This window comes from Hyla sarda, chromosome 4, assembly GCF_029499605.1.
Source record: "Hyla sarda isolate aHylSar1 chromosome 4, aHylSar1.hap1, whole genome shotgun sequence".
NCBI lineage: Eukaryota > Metazoa > Chordata > Amphibia > Anura > Hylidae > Hyla > Hyla sarda.
Window position 1 is genome coordinate 210,363,129 of NC_079192.1, and position 14,140 is coordinate 210,377,268.

A 14,140-nucleotide genomic window follows, 5' to 3' on the forward strand; every position below is an offset into this window, starting at 1 on the left:
ATTGTACCGCTTAAAAAAAATCTCAAACCACTTTAACAAAATTAGTATGTTTGAAATTATCCTATTTTGACCACCTATAACTTTCTCATTTTTCCGTATATGGGGGGGGGATATGAGGGCTCAGTTTTGGCGCCATGATCTGTAGATTTTATCAGTACCCCTTTTGCTTAGGTTTGACTTTTTATAAATTTTTACAAATTTTTTGGGGAATAAAATGTGACAAAAAAGCAGCAATTTTGGACCTTTTAACTTTTTTTTACGTTTACACCGTTCACCGTACGGGATAATTAACAATAAATTTTAATATTTCTGACTTTTTCACATGCGGCGATACCAAATATGTGTATTAATTTTTTTAATGCTTTTTTGGGGGTAAAATGGTAAACATGGACGTTTAACTTTTTTATTGGGGGAGGGGATTTTTCAAATTTTTTTACTTTTTTCTTTTACATTTCTTAAACTTTTTTTTTTTTTTACACTTTTTCTGTCCCCATAGGGGACTATTCATAGCAATCATTTAATTGCTAATACTGTTCAGTGCTATGTATAGGACATAGCACTGATTAGTATTATCGGTGATCTTCTGCTCTGGTCTGCACGATCTCAGACCAGAGCAGATGACCCCAGGGGACAGCCAGAGCCAGGTGAGGGGACCTCCGGCTGCCATGCTGGATAATCGAATCACCACGGCAGCGCTGCGGGAGATCCGATCATCCATTAAAAGTACCGCACTGCCGCAGATGCCGTGATCACGGCATCTCAGGGGTTAATGGCGGACATCCGCGCGATCACGGATGATAGCAGCCAGGACCTGCCGTGCATGACGCGAGCACCGCTTCGGTGTTCGCGATCATGACGGCACGTAAATGTACGTTATGGTGCATTAAGTACCATGTCACCATGACGTACATTTACGTCCATTGTTGTTAAGGGGTTAAGGACAGCCCATTAAAGACAAAGCCAATATTTATTTTTCGTCTTCGTTTTTACCTCGGTGCAATTTGAGGCATAATTCTTTTATTTTTCCATCTACATAGACCCATATGAGAGCTTGTTTTTTTTTTTGACTAATTGTGCTTTGTAATTACACTTTTTATTTTACCATGACAAAATCAGTATGCTTAACCCCTTAAGGATGCAGGGTGTATGCATACGCCCCCGTTTCCGAGTCCTTAAGGACCGGGCAGGGACCGGACTGGGATGCCTGCTGAGGCATCCCGGCATATCGCCCAGGGAGGTCCTGAGGTCCCCCCATATCGGCAATTGCTGCAAATCGCGCGCCAATTCAAGTGTGCGATTTGCTGTTATTCCGGGTCAATCGGGTCTCTGGTGACCTGGTGACCCGGAAAAAAAGGGTGAATGGGGCTGTCCGAGACAGCCCCATTCACCCTTACTCAGCAGGAGTGAGGTGGCATGGGTGCCGCCTTGCGATCACGTGATTGATCGATCGGAACGACCGATCAGTCACGGACCTGCTGGGGACGGCGATCGGAGTTGAGATCGGCGCCGGAGGGGGTCTCCTACCTTGCCCTGGTCTGGCGGGGATCCCCTCTGGTGCGGTGGCAGCTTCAGGAGCATCAGGATCGGCTGCAGCAGCGGCGGCGTCCTGGGGCAGGATACAGCAGGAGGTAAGGCCTCTTCACTTCATGCAGTTGCTTAGCAACAACTCTTGGCATGCAAAATCCAAAGGGCATGCTGGGAGTTGTAGTTTTGCAACTGCTGGAGTTCCAACTACAACTCCCAGCATGCCCTTTGCTAGTCTATGCATGCTGGAAGTTGTAGTTATGCAACGGCTGGAGGCACTTTTTTTTTCTATGAAAAAGTGTGCAGCCAGCTGTTGCATAACTACAACTCCCAGCATGCACATACTACCAAAGGGTATGCTGGGAGTTGTAGCAGTGTGCCTCCAGCTGTTGAAAAGCTACAACTCTCAGCATGCCCTTCGGCTGTCAATGCATGCTGATTGTGGCAGTATTGCAACAGCTGGAGACACATTGGTTGTAAAACAGAGTTTGTTACCTAACTCAGTGTTTTGCAACCAGTGTGCCTCCAGCTGTTGCAAAAATGCAACTCCTAGCATGCACTGAGAGACTGTACATGCTGGGAGTTCTAGTATTGCAACAGCTGGAGGCACACTGGTTGCGAAACACTGAGTTAAGTAACAAACTTTCAGTGTTTTGCAACCAATGTGCCTCCAGCTGTTGCATAACTACAACTCCCAGCATGTATGGTCTGTCAGTGCATGCTTGGAGTTGTAGTTTTGCAACAGCTGGAGGTCCCCCCCCCATCTTAATTTACAGGGTACACACACACAACAGTTAACAGAGAGTTCTGCTGCAAGTTTGAGATGCAGCAAATTTTCCACCGCAGCTCAAACTCCCAGCAAAGAAACTCACTGTAAACCTCCGCCCCTGTGAATGTATCCTAAAAACACTACACTACACAAAATAAAAAGTAAAACACTACATACCCCTACACAGTCCCCCCCCCCCCCCAATAAAAAAAAAAAACATTTTGTACGGCACGGTTTCCAAAATGGAGCCTCCAGCTGTGTTGAAAAACAACAACTCACAGTATTGCCAGACAGCCACAGACTGTCAAGGCATGCTGGGAGTTTTGCAACAGTTTTCCCTGTTTGGGAAACACTGCCGTAGGGTATTTTTGTGGCGGATTCAAATCCCCAATTTAGTCCTCAAATGCGCATGGCGCTCTCTCACTTCGGAGCCCTGCTGGTGTTGCCCCATACTTTAAATTCTCACAAGCGGTAAAAGGGGAAAAAAAATTGTAACGGAAATACCCCATATGTGGGCGAAAAAGTGCTCTGTGGGTGCACAACAAGGCTCAGAAGTGAGAGCGCACTATGTACATTTGAGGTCTAAATTGGTGATTTGCACAGGGGTGGCTGATTTTACAGCTGTTCTGACATAAACGCAAAACAATAAATACCCACATGTGACCCCATTTTGGAAACTACACCCCTCACGGAATCTAACAAGGGGTATAGTGTGCCCGAACACCCCACAGGTGTTTGACAAATTTTCATTAAAGTTGGATGTGAAAAAAAAAAAAATCACTCAAAATTTTACAGGTGTCTGTCAGATTTTTGGAACAGTGGTCTGTGAAAATGAAAAATGTATTTTTCATTTGCACAGCCCACTGTTCCAAAGATCTGTCAAATGCCAGTGGGGTGTAAATGTTCACTGCACCCCTTATTAAATTCTGTGAGGGGTGTAGTTTCCAAAATGGGGTCACATGTGTGGTGGTCCACTGTTCTGGCACCACGGGGGGCTTTAAACACACATGGCCTCCCACTTCTATTCCAACCAAATTCTCTCACTAAGTGCTCAATGGCGCTCCTCCTCTTCTGAGCATTGTAGTTTGCCCGCAGAGCACTTTACATCCACATGGTATTTCTATGCTCAGAAGAAATGGGGTTACAAATTTTGGGAGGCTTTTTCTCCAATTACCCCTTGTGAAAATGAAAAATTTGGGGTAGCATCAGCATTCTAGGGAAAAAAATCTAATTTCTAATTTTCACGTCCAACTTTGTCAAACACCTGTGAGGCGTTAATGCTCACTGTCCGCCTTGTTACGTTCCTTGGGGGGTGTAGCTTCCAAAATAGTATGCCATTTGTTTGTTTTTTGCTGTTCTGGCACCATAGGGGCTTCCTAAATGCGACATGCCCCCCCAAAACAATTTCGGCAAAATTTGCTTTCCAAAAGCCAAATGTGACTTCTTCTATTCTGAGCATTGTAGTGCACCAGCAGAGCACTTGACGTCCAAACATGGGGTATTTCCATACTCAGAAGAGATGGGGTTACAAATTGTGGGGGGCATTTTCTCCTATAACCCCTTGTAAAAATGTAAAATTTGGGGGAAAACCAGCATTTTAGTGAAAAAAAAAAATCATTTACACATCCGACTTTAACGAAAAGTTGTCAAACACCTGTGGGGTGTAAAGGCTCAGCGGACCCCTTATTACGTTCCTTGGGGGGAGTACTTTCCAAAATAGTATGCCATGTGGGGGGTTTACTGCTGTTCTGGCACCATAAGGGCTTCCTAAATGTGACATGCCCCCCAAAAACCATTTCAGAAAAACTCACTCTCCAAAATCCCATTGTCGCTCCTTCCCTTCTGAGCCTTGTAGTACTCCCACAGAGCACTTGACATCCACATATGAGGTATTTACTTACTCGAGAGAAATTGGGTTACAAATTTTGGGGGGATTTTTCTCCTTTTACCCCTTGTAAAATTTCAAAAACTGGGTCTACGTGCGAGTGTAAAAAATGAAAATTTTGAATTTTCTCCTTTACCTTGCTGCTATTCCTGTGAAACACCTAAAGGGTTAACACACTTTCTGAATGTCATTTTGAATACTTTGGGGGGTGCAGATTTTATAATGGGGTCATTTATGGGGTATATCTAATAAGAATACCCCTCTAATCCACTTCAAACCTGAACTGGTCCCTGAAAAATTCCGATTTTGAAAATTTTGTGGAAAATTGGAAAATTGCTGCTGAACTTTGAAGCCCTCTGATTTCTTCCAAAAGTAAAAACATGTCAATTTTATGATGCAAACATAAAGTAGACATATTGTATATGTGAATCAATATATAATTTATTTGCAATATCCATTTTCCTTACAAGCAGAGAGTTTCAAAGTTAGAAAAATGGAATGGAAAAAGGAATCAGAATAATCGGTAAAAGCATCCCAGAGTTATTAATGCATAAATTGACAGTGGTCAGAATTGCAAAAAAGGGCTGAGTCCTTAAGGTGAAAAGGGGCTCAGTCCTTAAGGGGTTAAAATTGCCCTCTTCTGACTATCTAAAACTTTTTTTTTTTGATCTTTAGTTTTAACCTCTTAAGGACGTAGGGCGTACCTGTCCCGGTCCCGGTATTTAAAACGGGGTCACGCTGTGACATCGAGTCATACCGGATTGGTCCTGGCGGCTAATGATAGCCTGGACCCTGGGCTAATGGTGTGCAGCACCGATAGTTGTGCCGCGCGCTATTAACCCTTTAGATGTGGCAATCAAAGTTGATCGCCGCATCTGAAATTAAAGTGAAAGCTTCCCGGCAGCTCAGACGGGCTGATCGGGACTATTGTGATAAAATTGCGATGTCCCGATCAGCTAGGGCGTGAGAGGAGGTCCCTTTACCTTGCTCCATCATGTCCGATCGGCATTTGATTGCTCCAAGCCTGAGATACAGGCTTGAGCAATCGACCACCTATAACACTGATCCATGCAAAGCTATGGCTTTGCAGGGATCTGTGTAATAGATCAGTGTGTGCAGTATTATAGCCCCCTATGGGAGCTATAACATTGCAAAAAAAAGGGGGAAAAAAAGTTAATAAAGGTCATTTCACCCCTTCCCTAATAAAAGTTTGAAACACCCACCTTTTCCCATAAGGAAGGAGTTAAAATCATATTGACATATGTTATACTGAACATTCTTGGCCTGCTGGTGCAGAATAACCAAATCTAAATATATAGAAAAGGGTGAATACATGCTAAAACGTTACCATTGAACGTTGATTAGAAACATTGCTAAGAAAGCATATGTCTATTTTTATAGTGAACATTTCCTCATAATCCTGTTAAAATAATAGGTAGATAGTAAGATGATCAGGTTCCTCTTTATTAAAACACCGTTAAAATGTGTAATAACATAGGTATAGCCATTGTTGAACTTGATGGATATGTGTCTTTTTTCTATATTTTTTCTATGTATATATTGCAATTTTGGAAATACCCATTTAATAGCTTTTGTATTTGTAAAATATATGTAAAGTTAAAATGTTTGTATATTTACACAATCAATGTTCTAATATGGCGTTCAGTATTCTTTGGATATAATGGCTTGCTACTATAAATTTTTTGTCTGAATTTGTTCTAAAAATAAATGAACAATTTTCATGATTTCACATGTTTTACACAGTTTTAAAAATGTATAGGTATAAAACAGATATAGAAGAGTGTACTTATGCTCAGGTTTAAACATGTTTAGCTATTTTACCATATTCTTCATGTTTGACATATCAGTTTATATTATATACTCTACAGGCATTACATAGACAAAATTAAAAGGTAAGAATACTCAAACTGAAATGTAACTACAGTCGCGCTCTGGCGACAGTATATGTGTTTAAGTCTCCCACAACCATGTAGCTCAAGACTTCAAATTTACCTGAAGGTCCATGCAAGTCTATGGGACTACAGGTAAATCTTGACTGCTGTAGTCGTGGGCTACAATATATCGGTAGATTTAAAAGATATCCTTCCGCCAAAGAGTGATTGCAGTTACACTTTAAAACAAAGGAGATAAATGATAAATAATGACTTAGTGATTCTCCTCATATATATATATATATATATATATATTTTTTTTTTTTTTTACATAGATAGGGATCTATGTGTATGTTTAGGTAAATAAGTATTAGTAATGTAGTAATGTTATATGTAAGAAACAAAAAGGTGTCTCTGACAAAGTTGAAAGTTGAAAAATATTAGTTTATTCCAGTAACATTATATGACAGTTTATGCAGCTATTATTAATATATTCCTTTTGTTTGTATTTTTATTTATTTTTGATAACAGATACAGGAATGGCTTTGTTTGAACTGTCAGATGCAGAGAGCCCTTGGTATGGATTTGGCTGGTCCTCCTATGCCACAGCCAGGCAAGCAAAAAATAGCAGGACCATCGACAGTGGTATCAGTTTCTTCTCCAAATAAAGATTCTAGTGCAAAGCAAGATATATTTATGAAAGAAGACCCCAAAACATCATCAATGGTAACAAATCTGATGTCTGTGGCAGCCTCACCCTCTAAGTCTAATCTACTAGCAACAGAAAGTAAAACAGATAAACCTACAAAATCAGATAAAATCATACCTGAAATGCCAGTTGAACCTGCCAAGGCTGAATCTTCCTATCTACCCCAGACTAAGACTGATTCATCAACAAAGATCATGCTTGATCAGTCAGCTATTAGTAAAGATAAAAAACCTGACAGCCAACCAATATCTCAACAAGTTAAAGAGTCTACTTTACCTAGTGTGAAGCAAAGAATTGTTCAAGAAGTAGAAATATCACAGCAAAAACAAGATTCTACAAAAACTTTTCAAGCAAATCAGCAAACACCTCAGCCAATAAGCCCCAAACCTAGTCCTTTGCATAAACCTGTGACTCCAGAGGCATCAGGACAACCTTCTCAACCTTTCTGGTCAAAGCCAAGCTTCTTTCAAAAACCTGTGGCTACACAAGTTTCACAGCCTTCTGCCCCCAGAGGTCCAGATTCTAGCCCTTCCCATAAACCTGTTGCTCCACAAACAAAACAATCTTCTGGACAAGGAAGTCCAAAATCTAGTCCTTCTCATAAACCTGTTGCTCCACAATCAACACAGCCTTCAGGGCCAGGAAGTCCAAAGACAAGTCCTGCTCACAAACATGTAGCTCCACCTCCCAATGCACCAGGAAGTCCAAAATCTAGTCCTTCTCATAAACCTGTAGGTCCGACTGCAACACAGCCTCCTGGGCCAGGAAGTCCGAAATCTGGTCCTATGCATAAACCCGTCACTCCACAAACAACACAGCCTCCTGGGTCAGGAAGTCCAAAACCTAGTCCTGCTCATAAACCTGTAGTTCCACAAACAACACAGCCTCCTGGGCCAGGAAGTCCAAAACCTAGTCCTGCTCATAAACCTGTAGTTACACAAACAACACAGCCTCCTGGGTCAGGAAGTCCAAAACCTAGTCCTGCTCATAAACCTGTAGTTCTACAAACAACACCGCCTTCTGGGCCAGGAAGTCCAAAACCTAGTCCTGCTCATAAACCTGTAGTTCCACAAACAACACAGCCTTCTGGGCCAGGAAGTCCAAAACCAAGTCCTGCTCATAAACCTGTAGTTCCACAAACAACACAGCCTTCTGGGCCAGGAAGTCCAAAACCAAGTCCTGCTCATAAACCTGTAGTTCCACAAATAACACAGCCTTCTGGAGCAGGAAGTCCAAAACCAAGTCCTACTCACAAACCTGCAGCTCCACCTCCTAGTGGATCAGGAAGTCCAAAACCTAGTCCTTCTCACAAGCCTGTCATTCCACAAACAACTTCACAGCCTACTATTTCTGTAGCTGCAAAACCCAGTCCTCTGCCTAAACCTGGCACCCCTCAAGTAGCAGCACAACCTACACCACAGCCCTCTAAATCACAAGAGCAGCCAAGACGTTTCAGTTTAAATCTGGGAAGTGCAGCTGAAGCTCCAAAAGTACAACCTACAACACCACAAGAAACTGTGACTGGAAAACTCTTTGGGTTTGGTGCATCAATATTTAGCCAAGCGTCCAGTTTTATATCAACTGCAGCCCAGCCAGGCACTCAAGCACAAAGCACACAGGGAGTGGCAACCAAACAACCTACACCTGCACAAAAAATAGCAGCTGAGACTCCTAAACCAACAAAAGAGCCAGTGGTCCCACTTTCACCAAAGCTACCTGCAATAAAGAAAGAAACACAGCCTGTACTTAAAAAAGTAGAGGAGCCAAAATCTAGTCCTTTAAGGAAAGAAATCGATGAGAAAAAAGTACCAGAGAAAGAATTAAAGAAAGACACTCCTGAATTGAAGAAGAATGCAAAAGTGGAGTCAGAAATTATTGAACAAATCAAAGAGGCAAAAAGCCTATGCCCTCTTTGTAAAATAGAACTAATTATTGGTTCAAATGACCTACCAAATTTTAATACATGTACAGAATGCAAGAAAATGGTATGCAACCTATGTGGATTTAACCCAACTCCACACCTGACTGAGGTAAGAGAGAAACTATTATTTAAGAGATTTAGTTTCTCTATTGACTGGCTTAGACAAATCTGTGTCATGAACATGTGTTACTTCAAACTGTGTATTTGTTATTGTGTGAGCTTGTTCAAAAATAACTTTAAAGGGGTTTTCCGGGCTAATTTTATTGATGGCCTATACACAAAAAAGGCCATCATTCCCTGATCGACAAGGGGGGGGGGGGTGGCAAAACCCTGCACCCCTGACAATCCAGCTGTTTTCTCCCACACTACGCAATGATCAGGATCAGAAACAGATGGCTTTGTTCAAAGTGTAGTGTTTGTGCCACATTACTGCAGCCCAACTTCCCTTCAGTGAATAGGACCTGAGCTTCAGTAACCGGGCCCGGAACATAGCCAACTTTTGGCCCTGTTTATTGTGTAGTATGGGTGCCGAGCAGCTGATCAGCAGGGGTACAGGGTGTTATTCATTGATGGCTTATTCTGTGGATGGTCTATTAATCATATTATCTTGGAAAACCCCTCTAGGTATGTTCAGACAAGCGGATCCACAGCGTTTTTTACCGAAAGACCCCTACAGGGTGCCTCATATGTCCCTGCTTGTAGCGACAAAACAGACACAGACACACTGCTATGTGCAAGTCGCCGCTCGCATGCGGAGTATACTCACACATCGCGGCTGCTCTCGGCCTAGTTCAGGGAGCAGGGGGGAGCGGCCGTGATGTGTGCGAGTACACCGCGCATGCTCGGCGACTGGCACATCACAGCAGTGTGTCTCCTCGTAGCGGCATATTGCCACTTCAAACAGGCACATCTTAGGCACCCTGTAGAGGTCCTTCGTTGGCGGATCAACAGCGTAAAATATGCTGTGGATCTGCTCGTCTGAATGTACCCTTAAGAAATATTTAAGATATAGTTTATCTATATTGAACTTACTGCATATTTTGTGGTCATTGTATCATCACATACAGACCACAAATGACTTATAATCTGTTTACAAATTAACTATTATTTTATGGTTATTTTTTGTTAGTACTCACTTTTCAAATGATTTTGGTTTCCAGTGCTTTCAACGAAACCTATTTTCTTCATCAAAAATAGTCTATGTTTAAACTACATAAATCAATCTATGTTGATGCAAATGCAAAGGTTAATAAAAACACCTACTATAGTGCATCAACGTTATCAGAAAAAATGTGGTGTTATACATGCAGAATGTTTCTGCAGTTTTGTGTTTGTATCGAGTGTTCTGTTTTGGTTTTTTGATGCTGATACCATTCAAAAAATACCATATTGCATGCCATAAAAACCTTACACATTTTAACTGTACTGTGTTAATAGGATTTCATAAACAGGAATTCTACCTGTTTAACATCTGATCTCTGTGGTAAAAATATGCTATAAGGTACTACTGCCTAGATGGTTGAGAGATTTTCAGAATGGATTTTGTTAACATTCATAAACTTAGTTGATGCTTGCAGACACTCCAACTCTTTTGAGTAAATATCAATTATTATTATAGAAGGAAACTGCAGGTAAATATGGACTTAAAAGATAATGGGAGAGAGTTATCAAAATCTGTCCAGAGGAAAAGTTTCTGAGATGCCCATAGAAACCAATCAGATCGCTTCTTTCATTTTTGAAAAGGCCTCTGAAAAATTTAAGAAGCAATTTGATTGGTTGCTATGTGCTACTCAGCAACTTTTCCTCTGGACAGGTTTTGATAAATCTTCCACAACAAGCTGAAGTAGAATGGTCAAAACCAACCCAAGTTAGGTGATGTCATTTCCCTATCCTGATCTGTATATTATTCCAGCTATAACATTAGTGGGAGTCTGTGCTATATATATTACTGCAACATTAATAAAAAAAAAAAATGCTCATCATAGTAGAAAGTGTTCCCCACCATGTGGAATCTTCACAGCAATACCAGACACTAAATAATCAAGGCAGAACAAAGCCTATTAATGGCCATTTCTGGGACCTTTTCACTGTGCACAGCTTTCCACTGGGTTTCCTATAGAACACCACTATGCTTGTCCCTTTTAATCCATCAATCAAACAGATTGTGGGGGTTTATCAAAAACGTCTTAAAATACCAGCTATTATTTTTTTAGGCTGCCCCAGAAAAATCAAAGCTGTGTGTTGACTGGTTATTGTTATAGTTTTAACAAATCCCAGGGGTCCCAGGGATTTTCTGGGACTTTTCAATAAACTGGCATTGCAGTGACACCACAAATAATATTTTATGTAAAAAAATAAAATAAAAAAGTGTAATTACAAAACACAAGCTCTCTATATGTGTATATGTCTCTGTAGATGGGAATAAAAAGAGTTATGCCTCTTAAAAGGAGAGGAGGAAAAATTAAAATTAAAAAAATTAAAATAGGCTGTGTCCTTAAGAGGTTAAGTAATGATACCATCATCCCTCGACTCTCTTTATGTAATGTACATGTATTTCACCTTTGATAGCCTAGGGTTTCTGGAGGACTAAATATTGTTTTTAGCATCTACAAATAGCGATAGAATTATCCTACATTATCTCCATTATCATTGCTATTATTATAATCTCTATTAGCACCCTAATGATCACTGATATTAAAATCCTGAAGCTTGTCATCTGCAGTATTAGTTCATAATCTAAATGCAAAATCTGTGGCAGACATCCAGTTTAGGATGGATCTTAAAGAGGCACTGTCATTGTTAAAAACTTTTCATATATTGCAGAACTCATTATAATATGACATTTCACAATATACACCTGTTTAAAAAAAAAAAATAATAATAATTTTCACCTGAAATTCAAGCTCAAAATAGCCGCTACTAGGGGTCGTCTGTCTTTTAGCCAGACAGACTAGTCTAGATTTTACAGCATACTGGATACCGTCCGTAAAGCATACCGGTATCCAGTGTAGGAGATTTCTATTGTGTATGCAAAACTAAAGATAAAGGATGTGTGGACATGCTGGGAGCTGTAGTTTTACAACAGCTGGAGGCAACACTGCTCTAACACAGTTATTTACAAACATTGCAGCTTCAGTTGTTACTAAACTACAACTCCCAGCATGCTGAAATAGTCAAAGCTTTCTCGGACTCCTGAATGACAAATAAGTTGATCAGACGTTCAGGAGTCTGTGAAAGATGAATTACACACATAGTGACAGCTATGCTGATTAGCATCCAGCTTTACTAGGAGAAGATAAAACAGATAGAACATGTATTCATAAAAATTCTGTACTTTTATCTAAAAAAATCCTTGCACTAATTTTATAAAGATCTTTTATTATATTTATACATTTTATCCTGTTATGAATTCACCATAATGTCTTCTGATTACTGCAGGCAAGCTCCAAGAATCTTCCTCTGTGTAACATGACACAGCATAAAACCAGAGAGGAAAGGGTTACAGAGTAGAGAGTACTGATTGGCTGACTGCACTGTCTTGCTCCTGTGAGGGAGACAGACTGACACCCCCCCCCCTCCAGCCTGCACAATGAAAACTCACCAGTCGTGTTGCGAATGTGAATTTTATTCAAGAATAATCGCGAATATAGCACTATATATTCGCAATTACGAATATTCGTTTTTTATTTTTTTTATTTTTATTTTTTCACAGTACACATCACAGTGATCACCCCTCTCTGCTTCCAGCTTGTGTGGGTAAAGAAGGCTCTGATACTACTGTGTGAGACTGGCGTCTGAATTTCCGCATATGCAAATTTTCTCTTATGCAAATTTTGGCATATGCTAATTTTCACATATGCAAATTTTCACTTATGCTGATTTTCGCATATGCAAATTTTTGCATATGCGAAAATAAAACACGAATATTATGAATATGCAAATTTAGCGAATATATGACGAATATTCGTCCATATATTCGCGAAATATCGCAAATTCGAATATGGCCTATGCCGCTCAACACTACTCACCAGCAGATAAATGCTTATATCTCTGGATATATAGGTCCGAGACATAAAAATCATATGCACATGATCAGGATTGGGTCCTGAGTAACATATCACTTTTTTTCTTTTTTTTGCACTATGACAGGTACGCTTTAAGTGAAGTGCACTGTATGTACAGTGTTCCATTGCCAGCTAAAGCCATTAAAGGGGTACTCTTCCGGAAAACATTTTATCCCCTATCAAAGGATAGGGGATAAGATGTCTAATTGCGGTGGTCCCGCGGCTGGGGACCGCTGCGATCTCCGCTGCGGTACCCCACTCATCCAATGCATGTAGCGAACTCCGCTCTGTACCAGATGACTGGCGACCACAGCTGCCACACCCTCTCCATTCATGTCTATGAGAGGTGCGTGATGGCTCCTTTGAATAGGGGATAAGATGTTTTCCAGCGGAGTACCCCTTTGAAGGGGTATTCTGGGATTTTTTTATTTTTATTTGACTATGCTACAAGTACTGTAAAGTCAGTGTAGTTCATAATATAGTGTCTGTACTATTTTTCATGGTGGTCTCGCAATCCTGTGATTTTTGGCCCATGGTTTATTTTTATCAGCATACAAAATTAGTGTTGTCTCAGGTTTTCCCAGGTTGCAGTGCAGTCCGAGATATTACATCACTACATAGGTGATGACAGGGAGCCTGTGTGGGAGGGAAAAAAGTAACCTTACACTTACACACAAGCAATCATGGGATTTGTAGTTTAAGGGAACAAACTCCAATAGGAAATAACCAGTTCCTAAAAAAGAAAGCCTAAGTGTTATGGTAATCTTACAATATAGCCATCTAGCCCCCAAGATAAGTGCGGATCCTTCCTAAGTTTGTCTAACAGGTACATACTAAAATCACCTTATGGTGGATATCCCCTTAAACAGGACACAAGTAGAATCTTAGCATAAGTGAAGATCATCATCACTTTTCATTGAGATACAGTATTGTAGGTATAAATTGTAGACAGAAAGTACAAAATATGATCGTTCTAAGCAAAGCTTGTAGCTACAGAAGGTCTCTGTTTGCTCCTTGTGGCTCTTTATAGGCCCCATGCACATAATTTAAAACCTGCTCAAAATGTCCATACTTTGCTTGATCAACTGTTAAAGTAACAGTACTGGTATACCTTCTAATAGGCTAATACATGGTAAGATATTGCTTGAACTCTACCAGCCCTTAATTTTGTAGTACCATGTTTCTTTTTTTTTTGTTCTGCTGCCATTTGTAGATAGGACATCTTGTGTAAAGACTCTTTTAGGGTCTATTCACACATACAGTATTCTGCGCAGATTTCATGCGCAGGATTTCAAGCTGTGTTCAGTCATTCAGTTTAAATTAAAATCTGACGCAGAAAATCCTGTGCATCAAATCAGTGCATCAAATCTGCACAG

At 40.5% G+C, this 14,140-nt stretch overlaps 1 protein-coding gene across 3 annotated transcripts in view; it reads left to right on the top strand.

Moving 5' to 3' along the window:
* PCLO (piccolo presynaptic cytomatrix protein) overlaps positions 1–14,140 on the top strand; it is a 376,472-nt gene that overhangs the window by 75,949 nt on the left and 286,383 nt on the right. For all 3 annotated transcript variants that reach the window (XM_056573406.1, XM_056573408.1, XM_056573407.1), the window contains exon 3: positions 6,602–8,809. In XM_056573406.1, coding sequence (XP_056429381.1) covers positions 6,602–8,809 — 2,208 coding nt within the window. The remainder of the gene's footprint in view (positions 1–6,601; positions 8,810–14,140) is intronic.